This window comes from Bombina bombina, chromosome 6, assembly GCF_027579735.1.
Source record: "Bombina bombina isolate aBomBom1 chromosome 6, aBomBom1.pri, whole genome shotgun sequence".
Lineage (NCBI taxonomy): Eukaryota > Metazoa > Chordata > Amphibia > Anura > Bombinatoridae > Bombina > Bombina bombina.
Window position 1 is genome coordinate 1,097,169,278 of NC_069504.1, and position 21,526 is coordinate 1,097,190,803.

Here is a 21,526-nt window from a genome sequence, read left to right on the forward strand (position 1 = left end):
TTTTTTCCACAAAATAAAAAAATAAATTAAATCATCTTAGCACCCAGGTGGGAAAGTGCTTAGCACTCAAAGGGTTAAATAACTTTACAATTTACTTATATTATCACATTGCTTTGTTCCCTATGTACCATTGTTATAAAGCATACCTAGGTAGGCGCAGCAGTGCACTACTGGGAGCTAGCTGTTGATTGGTGGCTGCACATGTATGCCCCTTGTCATTGGCCCACCCAGTCTGTTTAGCTAGCTCCCAGTAGTGCATTGCTGCTCTCTTCAACAAAGGAAGTCAAGATAACAAAGCCAATTTGATAATAAAGGTGAATTGGATAGTTTTGAAAACTGCATTTTCTATCTGAATCATGAAAGTTTAATTTTGTCTCTTTAACAAAAAAAAAAAGAAGTGATGAGTGAAGTGTGACTCCATGACAGCAGGTCTGGGTGGAAGGGTTGCATGTAGAGTCCTCCACTACAAATGTGAGAATCCTTATGTTGGATGTGTAGTCTAGAAAGAAAAAAGTAGCCACATTTTTAAGATATTGAGCCGTAGGCTGTGTGAGGACAACCAGGAGGAAACCTCAGACATGGTTGAGTAAGGAGTATGTAATATAATAATAACAACTAGTATTTATATAGCGCCTTTATCCCAGTGGGACTCAAATTGCTTTTTCAGCACTTGCTCTCGGAATTAACCAAATCAGCAGCTGAATAGTAATAGTTATTATTACCCAACTAATTTTATCGACCTCGGAAGGATGAAGGGCTGAGTCGGCCCTGCTGGTATTTGAACCTGTGACCTTTGGATCTTTTAAACAGGCTTTTTTTCTAGTTAGGGCATTTACCAACTGAGCTACCTCACCGCTATATCTGAGGAACAGAGAAATATTTGTGTTTCATCACCAGTGAGGTGGAACTAGATACCAAATTAATGTATCATTTATCCAAGGGAAGGTGCATCAATAAAGAACAGCAAGGGACCAACAACTGGGCCTTGCAGTATCCCAATAGAAAGTCATAGCAATTTGTCACTAAAGGAGATCAGTGGCTGGGTAGATTAAATGCAAACAATAAAAGGCTTTATCTTGAATACCAGAAGAGTGGAGACTTTAAAAAGAGGTAATGTTCTCTAGCAGTGATAGCCATTTCCTAATGCAGGCAAATAATGTGTTCAATAACAATTCCAAGGGCACAGGGAAGATTGCAGGGTACCATTTTCCTGCTCCTTTCCCCTCCTGGGGCCACAATGGTACACATTGTTGGTTGTGCTTTTTCCTGAGGGTCGCAAAAACTAGCAGAGGGCCACAAGTAGTACAGGGGCTACCAGTTGGCCATGCCTGCTCTATAGTCTCAAATGCTACAAAGTGTTGCAGACAAAGAAGAGGGGAGAAATTGTTGTATTATTTAGAGATAAATAAATCATTAGTTGCCTTTTAAGTGTTTTAGGGTACAAGACTAATCGGTAAAGCGATCTACTCATCTATGCATCAGTATATAAATAATAAAAAAACACAGGCACAAAGGAGGGCACTCATGGGTCTTTACATCATCCAAGCCTTATCTTTATTCCATAAATCACTTAAAATACAAGTCGACGTTTCGGCTATTTTTGTAAGCATTTTTCAAGACAGTCTTAGAGAACTCAAGATGCAGCTTCTCACTAACTAGGAATTGCGGCGTGAGACGCTGCATCTTGAATTCTCTAAGACTGTCTTAAAAAAGGCTTACAAAAATAGCCGAAACGTCGACTTGTATTTTAAGTGATTTATGGAATAAAGATAAGGATATGGATATGGAATAAAGATAATTTTTGGATGATGTAAAGACCCATGAGTGACCTCCTTTGTGCCTGATGTTTTATCAATAATTTTAAGGAGTCACCTGGGCAACCGATGGAATATATATGAGTGAGTGTATGAAACCGATGCAAGAATATATATATATATATATACTCACACACATACATATCTATTTATCTGTCTTGTCATATTAATAAATACATGGAGACACACCTGATGATCATAAACAAACAGCATATTTACTAAAGTTACTTACACAAGGGAATGTGTATTTGGAGGTTTCTGACCAAAGTATGTGTACGGGACAGATAATCTGCATAACTGGCACTCAAATATTCCCTTTGGCTGAAGTGATTCATCAAGTTCCATCTGTAAACTGAAACAAATTAATAAGTATTTATAAAGACACATCAGGATTTATATAACAGTGTTACAGTTGGGTTTTGAATTAAGACAGCTGCGGCTCATTGTAAACTTAAAATAAACATGAAACACAATTTTTTTTCTTTCATGATTCAGAAAGAGCATGTCATTTTAAACAACCTTCTAATTTACTTCTACTGTCTAATTTGCTTCCTTCTCTTGGTATCCTTTGTTTTTATACTTAGGTAGGCTCAGAAGCTGGCTGCAGATTGTTGGCTGCACATGCCTTTTGTCATTGGCTCAACAGTTGTGTTTAGCTAGCTCCCAGTAGTGCATTTCTGCTCCTTTAACAAAGGATTTCAAGGTAATGAAGCAAACAATAATAAAGAACACAATTTTAAACAACTTTCCGATTTACTTCTATCTGTATCATGAAACAATTTGAGTTTCATGTCCCTTTAATCAAACAAAGTGTAAATATTTAGATAAATATGCTTCTTTTTTGTAGAAATATATCAGCATTTTATACATTTTCTCAATACTGTGCATGTACAACCTCACTAATATGGAATATTTACTAGATATTTGTATTCAGAGGCTCAGTCCGTTCAGCTATTTTTTTAGCTGAATTTATTCTTGTGCAACTGTAACACACTTGGATCTGTGTATTCGAGAGCACATACAGTATCTAATACTTACACACTTTTATACAATACAAAGACAAACTGTATCTATGGAGTGCTTAGATTTCAGGAAGGCTCTGTCGTACTCTACTTGAAAAGTACCCTGAACTGGACTCCCAGAATCCTATGCACCAGACCTAATGCTACTTCCCTAGTTGTCTCTTATCCAGTAAATATGAAAACAGCTTCTGAAACCTGCTCTTCTTACCTCTTGTTCTAGACACTAGTTATGCACTGTGCTCTGCCAGTTTAATAGATTAATACTTCCAAACCCCTCTTCATAAGCTCCCTTTCTCTGTCTATAGTAATGTAAAGATATAAGCAGAGGGTAATATTGCTAGCCTCTATCCAATTCATATTCAACAAAGGAAACGTTTCCTATTCCTGTAACTAAGGAGGTCTTATTTGCAGCACATTTATAACAGCACATTGTAATTAACCCCTTAACGACCAACGACGTATGGGGTACGTCCTGCAAAAAAATGCAGTTAATGACCAAGGACGTACCCCGTACGTCGTTGGTCTTTGAAAGCAGTGGAAGCGATCCTGATCACTTCCAACTGCTTTCATGTTATAGCAGTGATGCCTCGATATTGAGGCATCCTGCTATAACATTTTTTAGCCGTCCGATGCAGAGAGAGCCACCCTGTGGCCCTCTCTGCATCGGCCATCAATGGCCATGTTCGTTGGTGGGTGGGAGCTGATCCAGGGAGGCGGGTGGGCGGCCATTGGTGGGAAGGGGGGCGGGATCGAGTGCGCGCGCGTGCACGTGAGCATGTGTGCGCGCGTGCACGGGAGCGGGTGCGCGCGCGCGGGGGGTGGGAAACCTACACTATGGAACAACAGGGGTACTTGGTGGGAGAGAGGGTGGCATCATAAAACATTTTAACGATCTGGGAGGGTGGGAGGTTGGGGGTTGAGGGGGGGCAGCTAAATAATAAAATAAAAAAAATTGATAAAAAAACATTTGATTTCAAACTGGGTACTGGCAGACAGCTGCCAGTACCCAATATGGCGCATAATAAGGCAGAGAGGGGGGTTAGAGAGCTGTTTGGGGGGGGATCAGGGAGGTTGGGGGCTAAGGGGGGATCCTACAGAGCAGAATTATTATTGGGTTTTTTTTTTAAATCCCCAAAAAACTCTTATTTTAGTACTGGCAGACTTACTGCCAGTACTTAAGATGGCGGGGACAATTGTGGGGTGGGGGAGGGAAGAGAGCTGTTTGGGAGGGATCAGGGGGTGTGATGTGTCATGTGGGAGGTTGATACCTACACTAAAGCTAAAATTAACCCTACAAGCTCCCTACAAGCTCCCTAATTAACCCCTTCAATGCTGGGCATTATACACGTGTGGTGCGCAACGGCATTTAGCTGCCTTCTAATTACCAAAAAGCAAAGCCAAAGCCATATATGTCTGCTATTTCTGAACAAAGGGGATCCCAGAGAAGCTTTTACAACAATGTATGCCATAATTGCACAAGCTGTTTGTAAATAATTTCAGTGAGAAACCTAAAATTGTGAAAAATGTAACGCTTTTTTTTATTTGTTCGCATTTGGCGGTGAAATGGTGGCATGAAATATACCAAAATGGACCTAGATCAATACTTTGGGTTGTCTACTACATTATACTAAAGCTAAAATTAACCCTACAAGCTCCCTACAAGCTCCCTAATTAACCCCTTCAATGCTGGGCATAATACACGTGTGGTGCGCAGTGGCATTTAGCGGCCTTCTAAATACCAAAAAGCAATGCCAAAGCCATAAATGTCTGCTATTTCTGAACAAAGGGGATCCCAGAGAAGCATTTACAACCATTTATGCCATAATTGCACAAGTTGTTTGTAAATAATTTCAGTGAGAAACCTAAAGTTTGTGAAACAATTTGTGAAAAAGTGAACAATTTTTTTTATTTGATCGCATTTGGTAGTGAAATGGTTGCATGAAATATACTAAAATGGGCCTAGATCAATACTTTGGGATGTCTTCTAAAAAAAAATATATACATGTCAAGGGATATTCAGGTATTCCTGAAAGATATCAGTGTCCCAATGTAACTAGCGCTAATTTTGAAAAAAAGTGGTTTGGAAATAGCAAAGTTCTTCTTGTATTTATTTCCCTATAACTTGCAAAAAAAACAAAGAACATGTAAACATTGGGTATTTCTAAACTCAGGACAAAATTTAGAAACTATTTAGCATGGGTGTTTTTTGGTGGTTGTAGATGAGTAACAGATTTTGGGGGTCAAAGTTAGAAAAAGTGTGTTTTTTTCCATTTTTTCCTCATATTTTATAATTTTTTTTATAGTAAATTATAAGATATGATGAAAATAATGGTATCTTTAGAAAGTCCATTTAATGGCGAGAAAAACGGTATATAATATGTGTGGGTACAGTAAATGAGTAAGCGGAAAATTACAGCTAAACACAAACACTGCAGAAATGTAAAAATAGCCTTGGTCCCAAATGGACAGAAAATGGAAAAGTGCTGTGGTCCTTAAGGGGTTAAGATGCTTCTATTATGAATATGTACAGTTTAAGAAAAACATGGACATGGTCAAACCTCAACAAACCTAACAAGAAAAAGTAGGTATATTTAGCACTAGATCATGTTTTTCTATTAAAAATAAAGTTTATTGTGTCTTAAAATAACTGCTTTTCGGTGTGGCAAAGAAAAAATGTTGCTCAAATCATTCGCTCAAATACTGACACTATCCAGTGAAAGACTAACCCCAAGGCCCAGGTACACTAATTCCAGCCCTTTAAATATTATATTTGATATTTAATAAAACATGGAGAAAACAAAATGCATAGCACACATACTACATACAGACACTCCCATACATAAACACATAGCACACATATACTACATACAGACACTCCCATACATAAACACATAGCACACATATACTACATACAGACACTCCCATACATAAACACATAGCACACATATACTACATACAGACACTCCCATAAATAAACACATAGCACACATATACTACATACAGACACTCCCATAAATAAACACATAGCACACATATACTACATACAGACACTCCCATACATAAACACATAGCACACATATACTACATACAGACACTCCCATACATAAACACATAGCACACATATACTACATACGGACACTCCCATACACAAATACATAGCAAACATATACTACATACAGACACTCCCATACATAAACACATAGCACACATATACTACAGACAGTCCCTGACATAAACACATAGCACACATATACTACATACAGACACTCCCATACATAAACACATAGCACACATATACTACATACAGACACTCCCAGACATAAACACATAGCACACATATACTACATACAGACACTCCCAGACATAAACACATAGCACATATACTACATACAGACACTCCCATAAATAAACACATAGCACACATATACTACATACAGACACTTCCATACATAAACACATAGCACACATATACTACATACAGACACTCCCATACATAAATACATAGCACATATACTACATACAGACACTCCCATACATAAATACATAGCACATAAACACATAGCACACATATACTACATACAGTCACTCCCATACACAAACACATAGCACACATATACTACATACAGACACTCCCATAAATAAACACATAGCACACATATACTACATACAGACACTCCCATACATAAACACATAGCACACATATACTACATACAGACACTCCCATACATAAACACATAGCACACATATACTACATACAGACACTCCCATACATAAATACATAGCACACATATACTACATACAGACACTCCCATACATAAACACATAGCACACATATACTACAGACAGTCCCTGACATAAACACATAGCACACATATACTACATACAGACACTCCCATACATAAACACATAGCACACATATACTACATACAGACACTCCCAGACATAAACACATAGCACACATATACTACATACAGACACTCCCAGACATAAACACATAGCACATATACTACATACAGACACTCCCAGACATAAACACATAGCACATATACTACATACAGACACTCCCATAAACACATAGCACACATATACTACATACAGACACTCCCATACATAAAACACATAGCACACATATACTACATACAGACACTCCCATACATAAACACATAGCACATATACTACATACAGACACTCCCATACACAAACACATAGCACATATAGTACATACAGACACTCCCATACACAAACACATAGCACATATAGTACATACAGACACTCCCATATATAAATACATAGCACATATACTACATACAGACACTCCCATACATAAACACATAGCACATATACTACATACAGACACATAGCACATATACTACATACAGACACTCCCATACATAAATACATAGCACATATACTACAGACACTCCCATACATAAACACATAGCACACATATACTACATACAGACACTCCCATACATAAATACATAGCACATATACTACATACAGACACTCCCATACACAAACACATAGCACATATACTACATAAAGACACTCCCATACACAAACACATAGCACATATAGTACATACAGACACTCCCATACAAAAACACATAGCACATATACTACATACAGACACTCCCATACAAAAACACATAGCACATATACTACATACATACACTCCCATACACAAACACATAGCACATATAGTACATACAGACACTCCCATACATAAATACATAGCACATATACTACATACAGACACTCCCATACATAAACACACAGCACATATACTACATACAGACACTCCCATACATATACAGACACTTCCATACATAAACACATATACCACATACAGACACTCCCATACATAAACACATAGCACATATATACTACATACAGACATTCCCATACATAAACACGTAGCACATACAGTGGGGCAAAAAAGTATATAGTCAGCCACCAATTGTGCAAGTTCTCCCACTTAAGAAGATGAGAGAGGCCTATAATTTTCATCATAGGTATACCTCAACTATGAGAGACAAAATGTGGAAACAAATCCAGACAATCACATTGTCTGATTTGGAAAGAATTTATTTGCAAATTATAGTGGAAAATAAGTATTTGGTCAATATCAAAAGTTCATCTCAATACTTTGTTATATATCCTTTGTTGGCAATTACATAAGTCAAACGTTTTCTGTAAGTCTTCACAATGTTGTCACACACTGTTGCTGGTATGTTGGCCCATTCCTGCATGCAGATCTCCTCTAGAGCAGTGATGTTTTGAGGCTGTCGCTGGGCAACACGGACTTTCAACTCCCTCCAAAGGTTTTCTATGGGGTTGAGATCTAGAGACTGGCTAGGCCACTCCAGGACCTTGAAATGCTTCTTACGAAGCCACTCCTTCATTGCCCGGGTAGTGTGTTTGGGATCATTGTCATGCTGAAAGACCCAGCCACGTTTCTTCTTCAATGCCCTTGCTGATGGAAGGAGGTTTGCACTCAAAATCTCACGATACATGGCCCCATTCATTCTTTCATGTACACGGATCAGTCGTCCTGTTCCCTTTGCAGAGAAACAGCCCCAAAGCATGATGTTGCCACCCCCATGCTTCACAGTAGGTATGGTGTTCTTTGGTTACAACTCAGCATTCTCTCTCCTCCAAACACGACGAGTTGTGTTTCTACCAAACAGTTCTACTTTGGTTTCATCTGACCATATGACATTCTCCCAATCCGCTTCTGGATCATCCAAATGCTCTCTAGCATACTTCAGATGGGCACGGACATGTACTGACTTAAGCAGGGGGACACGTCTGGCACTGCAGGATCTTAGTCCCTGGCGGCGTAGTGTGTTACGGATGGTAGCCTTTGTTATGTTGGTCCCAGCTCTCTGCAGGTGATTCACTAGGTCCCCCCGTGTGGTTCTGGGATGTTTGCTAACCGTTCTTGTGATCATTTTGACCCCACGGGGTGAGATCTTGCGTGGAGCCCCAGATCGAGGGAGATTATCAGTGGTCTTGTATGTCTTCCATTTTCTAATTATTGCTCCCACAGTTGATTTATTCACACCAAGCTGCTTGCCTATTGCAGATTCAGTCTTCCCAGCCTGGTGCAGGTCTACAATTTTGTTTCTGGTGTCCTTCGACAGCTCTTTGGCCTTCACCATAGTGGAGTTTGAAGTGTGACTGTTTGAGGGTGTGGACAGGTGTCTTTTATACTGATAACAAGTTCAAACAGGTGCTATTAATACAGGTAATGAGTGAAGGACAGAGGAGCCTCTTAAAGAAGAAGATACAGGTCTGTGAGAGCCAGTAATCTTGCTTGTTTGTAGGTGACCAAATACTTATTTTCCACCATAATATGCAAATAAATTCTTTCCAAATCAGACAATGTGATTGTCTGGATTTATTGCCATATTTTGTCTCTCATAGTTGAGGTATACCTATGATGTAAATTACAGGCCTCTCTCATCTTCTTAAGTGGGAGAACTTGCACAATTGGTGGCTGACTAAATACTTTTTTGCCCCACTGTATACTACATACAGACACTCCCATACATAAACACATAGCATATATATACAATATACAGACACTCCCATACATAAACACATATACTACATACAGACACCCCCATACATAAACACATAGCACACATATACTACATACAGACACTCCCATACATAAATACATAGCACACATATACTACATACAGACACTCCCATACATAAACACATAGCACATATACTACATACAGACACTTCCATACATAACACATATACTACATACAGACACTCCCATACATAAACACATAGCACATATACTACATACAGACACTCCCATACATAAACAAATAGCACATATATACTACAAACAGACACTCCCATACATAAACACATAGCACATATATACTACAAACAGACACTCCCATACATAAACACATAGCACATATATACTACATACAGACACTCCCATACATAAACACATAGCACATATACTACATACAGACACTCCCATACATAAACACATAGCACATATACTACATATAGACACTCCCATACATAAACACATAGCACATATACTACATACAGACACTCCCATACATAAACACATAGCACATATACTACATACAGACACTCCCAGACATAAACACATAGCACATATATACTACAAACAGACACTCCCATACATAAACACATAGCACATATATACTACATACAGACACTCCCATACATAAACACATAGCACATATACTACATACAGACACTCCCATACATAAACACATAGCACACATATACTACATACAGACACTCCCATACATAAACACATAGCACACATATACTACATACAGACACTCCCATACATAAATACATAGCACATATATACTACATACAGACACTCCCATACATAAATACATAGCACACATATACTACATACAGACACTCCCATACATAAACACATAGCACATATACTACATACAGACACTTCCATACATAACACATATACTACATACAGACACTCCCATACATAACACATATACTACATACAGACACTCCCATACACAAACACATAGCACATATACTACATACAGACACTCCCATACATAAACACATAGCACATATACTACATACAGACACTCCCATACATAAACACATAGCACATCTACTACATACAGACACTCCCATACACAAACACATAGCACATATACTACATACAGACACTCCCATACATAAATACATAGCACACATATACTACATACAGACACTCCCATACATAAACACATAGCACATATACTACATACAGACACTTCCATACATAACACATATACTACATACAGACACTCCCATACATAAACACATAGCACATATACTACATACAGACACTCCCATACACAAACACATAGCACATCTACTACATACAGACACTCCCATACACAAACACATAGCACATATACTACATACAGACACTCCCATACACAAACACATAGCACATATACTACATACAGACACTCCCATACACAAACACATAGCACATATACTACATACAGACACTCCCATACACAAACACATAGCACATATACTACATACAGACACTCCCATACATAAACACATAGCACATATACTACATACAGACACTCCCATACATAAACACATAGCACATATACTACATACAGACACTCCCATACATAAACACATAGCACATATACTACATACAGACACTCCCATACATAAACACATAGCACATATACTACATACAGACACTCCCATACATAAACACATAGCACATATACTACATACAGACACTCCCATACATAAACACATAGCACATATACTACATACAGACACTCCCATACATAAACACATAGCACATATACTACATACAGACACTCCCATACATAAACACATAGCACATATACTACATACAGACACTCCCATACACAAACACATAGCACACATATACTACATACAGACACTCCCATACATAAACACATAGCACACATATACTACATACAGACACTCCCATACATAAACACATAGCACACATATACTACATACAGACACTCCCATACATAAACACATAGCACACATATACTACATACAGACACTCCCATACATAAACACATAGCACACATATACTACATACAGACACTCCCATACATAAACACATAGCACACATATACTACATACAGACACTCCCATACATAAACACATAGCACACATATACTACATACAGACACTCCCATACATAAACACATAGCACACATATACTACATACAGACACTCCCATACATAAACACATAGCACACATATACTACATACAGACACTCCCATAAATAAACACACACATCAGACTGTTAAAAATCACGTAAAAAAGTGGAAAGCTTAAAGGAATACTGAACCCAATTTTTTTCTTTTATGATTCAGATAGAGCTGCAATTTTAAGCAACTTTTTAATTAACTCCTATTATTCAAATTTTCTTCGTTCTTTTGGTATCTTTATTTAAAAAAGCTTACGAGCCGGCCCATCTTTGGTTCAGCACCTGGGTAGTGCTCGCTGATTGGTGGCTAAATGTAGACACCAATCAGCAAGCGCTATCCAAGGTGCTTAATCATAAATGGGTTGGCTCGTAAGCTTACATTCCTGCTTTTTCAAATAAAGATACCAAGAGAACAAAGAAAAAGTGATAATAGGAATACATTAGAAAGTTGCTGCTCTATCTAAAGCATGAAAGGTTAATTTTGACTTCAGTGTCCTGGCACAGCTTGGCTGGCTTCCTCAGATTATTCCCAAATATTGTTTTCATTATTTAGATACATACTGTCCAATTTACTTCTATTATCAAATTTATTTTGTTCTTTTGGTATTCTTTGTTGAAAAGTGGATAGGTAGACTCAGAAGCAAGCCTGTATCTAAAGCACTATAGGGCAGCAGTTTTGCAGCATTGCTTTTAACAATGTTATATACTTTTGAGCACTAGATGGCAACAGTGCGTACACAATGTATAACATTGTTAAAAGCATTATTGCAAAATTTGCTGCCATATAGGGCTCCATTTATAATTGCAATTCTCCTACATGCGCCTATAAATACGACGTCGTAAATTTTCTCCTATTTATGAAACCAAAATACGACCGAAAAATTCTCCCACTCTATTATATCTCGCCAATGCGCACATGTGCACCAAATGAAGCTTTAAAAAGCGCTTTTTAGGTTGTATTTTTAGCAAATCGACTGAATGGTCGCCAAATTTCCTATTTATTATTATTTTGCGCCATAGGAGAACCTAATATTCTCCTACAATTACGACCTCGAAAGTTCTCCATATCCACTGTGGAGAACATTGCATTTACTCCAGTTTTTTCGTGAGAGAAGATGGAATATTTTTTATTGTTGGCTGCTATTTCTTTGGCAAGGGGCCGTGAAAATAGTCTTGCTGATGGTAATAAGCCCTTACGGAGACGCCAAAGAGTGCCAAGAGTGTTTCTACCCCGGTGTGGACTACAAGCATTGTCAGATAAGGAGATTAAGCAAAGATTCCGGATTAATAGGGAGAGCATAATCAATCTTTATGTCCTTATACAAAATGACATTGATCCTAGAACAAGAAGAACAAGGGAAATCCCTGGATTGTTGAAATTATTGGCTATTTTGCATTTCGTGGCAACCGGGTCATTTCAAGCTGTCTCCAGTGCTGTGGTGGGCATGAGCCAGCCTTCATGTTGCAGACATCTAAGGATTGTTTTAAAATCTATTTTGAAACATCTTAATAAGTTTATTTTTGTGCCCAGGAATGTGCACAAATGGCACACAGTAAAGGCCTCGTTTTATCAAGTAGCTGGTATGCCTAATGTTCTCTGTGCGATCGATTGCACCCATATAGCTCCAAGACCACAGGGAGGAGCAATACAGGAATCGAAAAAACTTCCATTCACTGAATGTTCAGGCCGTGAGTAAAGCCGAGAGTCATTCAGGAGTTAAATAATCAATATAAGCTTCTAAAATAATGATTTCATTTACAGATATCCAAGAAAAAAGTAGCACAGATGAGGCGCGGCATGAGGACCACAATATTATGACTGGAGTAAGTGATCACAACTGTAAAAATGTGAATCGTATATATTGATCGCATTTTTGAAACGGTTGTAATGCTCTCGCTGATTCTTGAAAGACCAATGTGTTAGTGTTTCCTTTTAGAACTGCAATAAAAAACATTTACATGTATCATTTCAAGAAGTAATGATTTAGTTTTATATATTTTGTTATAGTTCCTGAGGATGATAAAATTTGGCTGAACAAAAAAGAACTTTTAGAAGCCCTGCTTAAAGTGATTGTAAATTTTCCCGGTTTTGTAAATATAGTTGTCTAGACAATCATTATATTATTCATACCGCCACTTTATTTTTTTTAAAAAATTCGTAATATGTTTATAATTTTATATCGCAGGTATCGACTATTTACTATACCTGCTCCTCCCACTGTGAACTTCCTTGTTTTCCTTCCTATTACGTATACAGCGGTCCCACCCGCTGTTTACGTATCGGCAATGCGCGCTCCCGTTTCAGTTTGACATGGCGCATGCGTAAAATCATTGTTTCCACTGTCAATCAACATAGTATTCATTGAATCAGTAGATTCAATGAATACTATCGTTGCGAAGCGAAGGAAAGGATCTCCTACCCCAGCCTATAATTCCGCCAATTAATGCTTTTTTTTAAAAAAAGGAAAGACTGTATTAAAATTACTGATAAAATTGTTGAAATATATTGTATCAATAAGAACAATTGATTGATATTTGAGTAAAATTATAGTCAGCAAATGGAATACTAAGGATTTTAAAATTTTAATTCATTTTAATTAGGATAGTAACAATCCATTATATAGTCTTTTCGGTTATATAATAAATCAGGACTCCGTAAAGAAAAGTATTGCGCATGCGCAAAATGTGCACGAGCTTGAAGGAAATCATCCGTGAACATGAGTAAAACGCAAGCGCAAGAAGGAGTCGTGACATCATCCTAAGGGGTTGGGTCCCCCTGTGGTTAGAGCTGTGATTGGTTCGGAAGACGTCAATGCTAATGAGAACAACTAGGCGCGCATGTCGGGTGGAGGATGAAAATAAAGAGATCAAATGTTCAAAGTTAAAAAACCAGGTAGATACTAACAACGGAGAAAATTGATGAATGAAACTACTATTTTTTTTATACAAACGTTAAGGGTAACGTTAGTGATGCAGCGCACTTTACATTCACTTTAAAGCAGAAACTGGACTCATAAGTAACTATTCCTCAGTGCGGAAAATGCGAATGAGATACAAAAATAAATAAATTTATTTTTGTATATTATTAAAACCTTTATGAATGTGAAGATAACATGTTTTGTTATTTATAAAAAATGAATATATGATTTGAATATAACCATTTGTCGTCCTATTCATTACTATCTTTAATAAAGTTATAGTATTTTATCAGTCAAATGCTAACAAGATTAGCGCTCAATGTAAGACGTGTCACCAGTTTCAGTTTTTATAATAGGACTATGGTCTGCAGGGGGGGGTGTAAAGAAGATAAACAAAAGCGGACTTTGTATTGTGTAGCGTTGGTAAAATAATATTTACATTTATTTAACTTTAAATATAAAAATGTTTTTTGTGATTTAATTACCATGGATTAGATAACATGGTTTATAATAATGGTAAATAAAAAGAAATTACATTAATATAAAAACATATATAATTAAATATGCTAAAACATGTTCATCTATAGTTTAAAACATCATTTCAATATAAAAATTTAGTCAGACCAAAAATAGGCGCATTTTTACGATGATGTAATGATAAATTAGGCGCATATCTAATAATAACGGCGACATTTATCATTAATCCGCCGCATCTCGACTTTGGAAATTGGCTTGATAATACAACCGATTTTATGATAAATATTGGCGCACAGGTGCGCCTCACCGAGGGCGAGCTGCGGAGAACTCATAGGAGAACTGAAAGTCGTATTTCACAAAACAATGATGAATGGAGCCCATAGTGCTCCAGACAAAAAGAAAGTACGGTAAATATGAAAATAGAAAAAAAAAATATATATATTTTTTTTTTTAATTGGACACTGTTTAAACCATCTAAAATGATTATCCAGCGCAAGAGCACATTACAGTAAACTAAATGACTCTAGCGATATGGTTGTGATTTGTAATCAACTCATTTTTTGGCTGACTGTTGGGCTATCAAGGAGGAACCAAGGCCATTTTGGGAGCCAAAATCTAGTTCAAATAAGCTACACAAAATGTGAGTGCAGAATACCCTAATTTAATTGTTCACCTACTGCACAATAATGTAACAAAATACATTTACTGACTCTTTGAAAAGAATATGTTAGAAAAGAGGCAACAATTAAACATCTGTACTGGGGTAAGTGCAATGCTGCATTGTTTACTGTATCTTTAAAGGCAAAGTATAGTTAAAGGGACACTGTACCCCAATTTTTTCTTACGTGATTCAGATTGAGCATGACATTTTAAGCAACTTTCTAATTTACTTCTATTATCAAATTTTCTTCATTCTCTTGGTATCTTTATTTGAAATGCAAGAATGTAAGTTTAGATGCCGGCCCATTTTTGGTGAACAACCTGGGTTGTCCTTGTTGATTGGTGGATAAATTCATCCACCAATAAAAAAGTGCTGTCCAGAGTACTGAACCCAAAAAAGCTTAGATGCCTTCTTTTTCAAATAAAGATAGCAAGAGAATGAAGAAAAATTGATAATAGGAGTAAATTAGAAAGTTGCTTAAAATTGCATGCTCTTTCTGAATTACAAAAGACAATTTTTGGGTTCAGTGTCCCTTTAAAGGGACATTATACACTCATTTTTTATTTGCATAAATGTTTTGTAGATGATCTATTTATATAGCCCATAAAGTTTTTTGTTTTTTTAAATGTATAGTTTTGCTTATTTTTAAATAACATTGCTCTGATTTTCAGACTCCTAACCAAGCCCCAAAGTTTTATGAGAATACCGTCAGCTACCTACTCCAGCTTGCTCCTGTTTGTGTAAAGGGTCTTTTCATATGCAAAAGAAGGGGGAGGGGGGAGTGTCTTATTTGCCACTTGCAGTGGGCTTTCCAACTACCTTTTCAACAGAGCTAAACTGTGAGCTTCTAAGTAAGTTTTTATACAGTTTTATACTGGATTTTTATATCAGTATCTGTGCATCTTATTCTTTATAGTAGTGTCTATTACATGCAGTTATATGAAAATGAGGGTATACTGTCCCTTTAAACGTAACTTGATTGAATAGAGCATGACATTTTTTAACAACTTCAAATTTACTTCCATTATCAATTTTCTTAAAGGGATATTAAACCCATTTTTTTTATTTTATGATTCAGATAGAGCATGCAATTTTAAGCAACTTACTAATTTACTCCTATTATCAATTTTTCTTTGCTCTCTTGGTATCTTTATATGAAAAAGTATGAATGTAAGGCTTAGGAGCCGGCCCATTTTTGGTTCAGAACCCTGGCTAGCTCTTGCTGATTGGTGGGTACATTTAGCCACCAATTAGCAAGCGCAACCCATGTGCTGAACCTAAATTGCCTGCCAGTGTAGCAGTATTCAATCATTAATATAGTTAATAATGCTAAAGATTGACAAAATATAACAAAAAAATTAGAAAATAAGTTTGTTTTCTCACCACGAGCAAAGTGATCTCTAAAATGTGCAGGTGCTTTTATATTAAGCAGCAGAAGCTAACACTGCATAATAAGTTATGTAACTCACTACGGATATTATATAAAAAACACATAAATGTGCGCTTCAGGACAGCTCTATATTGTGTGTTTCCAGCACGTACCTTTAAGAGTTAATCACCAGCATACTAGACTGAAACATCCTTATAACATGATAAGAGCTATATACACTGCATACGTGTGAGCAGCTAGTTCCCATCTACAGACTGCACACGGTCCTTCCGCAGAATGGGAACTAGCCACTGCTGTAGCAGGAGTGGTTGTACAGATAGAGTGGGCGGTTCTGGTGTTCAGCCCGCCCGGGTCACCTCCCACAGGCATTTTCCTGATCGCAGTTAGTGGTGTCACTGCCTGCAACATGACAGCTGTAGGTCTCAGGGACTGCAAGGTGAGAGGAGCTCCGCCTGGGTAACCTGACGTTATTCGTTAGTATAATATAAACGTATAGAAGGAATAGGAAGGGTTAAGTGTATCTGCCTACAGGACATATTGAATAGGAAGCTCCGCCTGGGCTGGGTAACCTGACGTTATTCGTTAGTATAATATAAACGTATAGAAGGAATAGGAAGGGTTAAGTGTATCTGCCTACAGGACATGCATGTGCAGGAGTACACCAGTATGCAGCTGTCTGCACACTGTGTGGGTGATGATGTAACAGTTATTATTTAATTCCTAAAGGAAAATAGCACTCAGTAATATCTTTCTGTTTACAAAACTTTACAGCATTGGTTTTGTGCCAAGGGGCACATGACAGATCTGCTGGCACTCTGCCTCTGGGCTACCACCATACTGCTGTGGCAATTATAGTGCTTCATTTAATGCATTCTTTTTCTTATTAAGCTTTAAATGGACATACAAGTGCAAAAGAAAATGCTATAATATGTTAGATAAGTATTGCTGCATTGCCTGCAACAGGTTAAACACATACTTAAATTCAGCTCCTGGTCAGCAATGCACCACTGGGAGCTATCTGAACTTATCTGGAGAGAGCAAATGACAAGACGTTTATGTGTGTAACCACCATTCACCAGCTAGCTCCCAGTAGGCATTGTTGCTTTTGAGCTTACCTAGGTATGTTGTTGTACAAAGATTATCAATTAATAACAGAAATACATTTCAAAGTCTCTTACAATTGCGCATGCTCTTTCTGGACCATGAAAGTTTAATTTTCACTTTGTGACTCTTTAATTGTTGATATATTACAGAATAAAGTTTCTTTAATGACCCTTTAAACTTTAAAAAAGGTACTATGTATACTCAAGACTTTTAAAAAATAATTTCTAATTCGACACACCCATTCAAAAAGGTTTACTACCCCTGGTGTCAATGATTACACAGCTTATTGTGTGACCTGTGTTACTAATGTCATTGGTTCCAAACTGTAAAAGGGAACAAACCTTGTTGTTCAAGAAATATTACAGGAAACATCTGCTAAAGGCTGAACTTAAAGGGACAGTCTACACCAGAATTTTTATTGTTTAAAAAGATTGATAATCCCTTTATTACCCATTCCCCAGTTTTTCATAAACAACACAGTTATAATAATACACGTTTTACCTCTGTGATTACCTTGAGAGGCGGCCTTAGAGGGCTTAGAAATTAGCATATGAACCTACCTAGGTTTAGCTTTCAACAAAGAATACCAAGAGAACAAAGCAAATTTGATGATAAAAGTAAATTGGAAAAGTTGTTTAAAATCGTATGCCCTATCTGAATCACAAAAGTTTAATTTTGACTAGACTGTCCCTTTAATATATGATGTGTCTAAAATAGTTTTAATTAGAGGAGTTGATGGCCTACAGAAAGACTAGCGGCTTTAGCCCCTAGGTAAATACAGTGGCCCCTCCCCAAAACCTTAGTATTTTTCATAAGCATCAGTGTGGCACCATTTTTGCAGCCACCAATACACATTGATAAAAGATTTTAAAGTACTAACCCCTTTGTGCCAGTAACCTACAGCTGTGTTTTACCCCTTGGTGCCAGTAATAAAGGAACAATATTTTAACCCCTTCTAGTAATAAAAAGAGCAAACATTAAGACCTCCTTTTCTATGGATTGCTCTGTATTTGAAAATCACACACAGTGCAGTAATTTATCCTATAAAATTAGGTTTATATGAGATTTTCTATCAGCAGTAGCAAAATCTCATTCCACAGTTTTTGCTGAAAGGGTATTTAAAAGCGAAATGCCATACGTTCATAATGCTGCTAAAATGTGCTATTTCTTACAATAATTTTAGTGATTTATTCAGGAGTGTGCAATCTTACACAATGTGATTATAAGTAACACTACGTGTTTCATCTTTGTCCTAGTTTCAGTGCTGCCTAAGAAATTACTTTTCTGCGTTTAACTCCTTGGTAACCAGAGAGGTCTGCAATGAATTTCCAAAGCAATGAGTTGTAGACCACTTTGGCAGCCATCCTAGGAAAGCAAATTTGCAGCAATGAACCAAGGTTTTACAACAATGAGATATTTTGCAGGGAAGCCTTCAAGCACCTAGCATGCCGTGTACAAAATGCTCAATTAAAGAAACATAACTGTAAGAGTCTCATCACCTGCCACTAGGCCCCCCTCTTCTTCTATTTTAGTGTCTCATACCCCTGTTATTTGTGGGCAGTTCCCATGAAAATTGCAGTCACCTATCTTATGGATTTATTGTATAGGGAATATCGGCTCCAGAGAATATAACACACACAATACCCCTAATAAATGAAAGCAGGTATTGCCCTTTTTTCAAATGAGGAGCAGCATGCGCCCCTTTAGGCAGCATGAGATAGTTATAGAAATTGCAAGCACGTCATGTCTACTTGGTGACATTTACTGCATCACTTCCCACTACCAAGGTGGACCACTTGGCTATTGCCACAGAGAGGCTGTAGTGTCTAATTCATTATTTTCAAAGACGGCTCACTTCAGAGCGCACTTTCCCTTGAGGTAGAGAGACTCTGTGTGTTCTCCCCAAGGCAACAAGAACTTGGGCGTGCACTGTTATTGAGGATATTGACTTGGGTACTGTGCCTCTGGTTGGCAGCAGAGCATACAATATATTTTTGAAAAAGAAAAACAATGGCATGAGTGGCACAAGCTGCAGGCTACAGAAGTTGGGTAAATTAACTAAACATATGTATACATAAACATAAAAGGCCTAGATTTTGACGGCAGATGAGAACCATAGGCCCAACAAGTCTGCCAAATATTTCCTAAATATATAAACGTATCTAGTTCATAGGGCAGCCTTATGCTTATCCCAGGCTTTCTTGAAGTCCCCCACAGTGTTTGTCAGTCCCCCACAGTGACTCTCTATTATGGGCTCCAGTTATCATCCCGTGGCGGACAGGGATGTAGATATTCGCCTCTGTCAGCCCGGCTTCTCTGACGGGCAGCAATACGCTGCCCGCATTTACCATTGCACACGTGCACTCCTGTGCAACTCGGCCCATGCACAGCCAATTACGCATGGGCAGGAGTTGAAATTATTCACCTAAGAGATGGAGAACAGCGCAGGGAAGCAGCGGTCTGATGATAAATAAAATGTGCGAAACCTGCAGTCAAAGGGGAGAGAAGGGCTTGATAAATAAGAGCCCTATTCATTCCTCCTAGGATGGAGAAGTTACTCAGAAGCATAATGGTTACAGTTGCTTTGGTAATTTAAAAATAAATAAATCTGTCATGCTTATGAAAAAGCACTAACTAAACATATTGTTAGTTTAAGCTGTATTTTTTTTAATCTTAAATCTATAACCGGAAATACATTTCTGCACACAGCTGGTGAGTGGGATAGAAACTCAAATTTTGCTTAATTCTCTTGTTATCCTTTGCTAAGGGAACGGCATTGCACCACTGGCAGTTAGCTGAACACATCTAGTTAGCCAATCACAAGAGGCTAATGTGTGCAGGCATCAATCAGCAGCTAGCTCCCACTAGTCTAGGATATGGGAGTATTATTTTTAAACAAAGGATTCTAAGAGAATAAAGCACATTTGAAAATAGAAGTGAATTTAAAAGTGTCTTAAAATCACATGCTCTATCTGAATCATGCAAGCTTAATTTTGTCTTTCCTATCCCTTTAATGTAAGGGGCCATAATAAGGAAAACAAATGACACTCTAATTTGTTAGAGCATGTAAAGTTAACTCTATCGACACCCCACCACTCTGTAAAGGGATTAAACACACAGCTAAAGGTACATTTTTCCTCCACTTAAATGTGTTCACAATGCATCAAATTGTTTATAAATACTCCCTTTAATTTTATTTTGCCATTTAATTTAGTATTCTCTATAGAGGTGCTATGCAAACAAGAGGCAGCAAGCTTCCAGATGGGGTGGAAGACACAGAGCACAATTGAAATGGAAAACGTTATTACCTAAGTATTGGTCCATGTGTATAGACAGAGGGATAAGATAAACGTATTACCCTTATCATTCTTATGTTTACATTAAAAG

At 37.5% G+C, this 21,526-nt stretch overlaps 2 protein-coding genes across 2 annotated transcripts in view; one reads left to right on the plus strand and one right to left on the minus strand.

The window, feature by feature from the left end:
- CDPF1 (cysteine rich DPF motif domain containing 1) overlaps nt 1-17,302 on the minus strand; it is a 32,336-nt gene extending 15,034 nt beyond the window's left edge. Inside the window, exons 1-2 of the mRNA XM_053719014.1 lie at nt 17,188-17,302; nt 2,047-2,166 (exon numbers count right to left, since the gene is read on the minus strand). Coding sequence (XP_053574989.1) covers nt 2,047-2,159 — 113 coding nt within the window. The 5' untranslated portion in view covers nt 2,160-2,166; nt 17,188-17,302. The remainder of the gene's footprint in view (nt 1-2,046; nt 2,167-17,187) is intronic.
- Nucleotides 17,303-17,396: 94 nt separating this feature from the next.
- TTC38 (tetratricopeptide repeat domain 38) overlaps nt 17,397-21,526 on the plus strand; it is a 135,304-nt gene continuing 131,174 nt past the window's right edge. Inside the window, exon 1 of the mRNA XM_053719015.1 lies at nt 17,397-17,471. Coding sequence (XP_053574990.1) covers nt 17,442-17,471 — 30 coding nt within the window. The 5' untranslated portion in view covers nt 17,397-17,441. The remainder of the gene's footprint in view (nt 17,472-21,526) is intronic.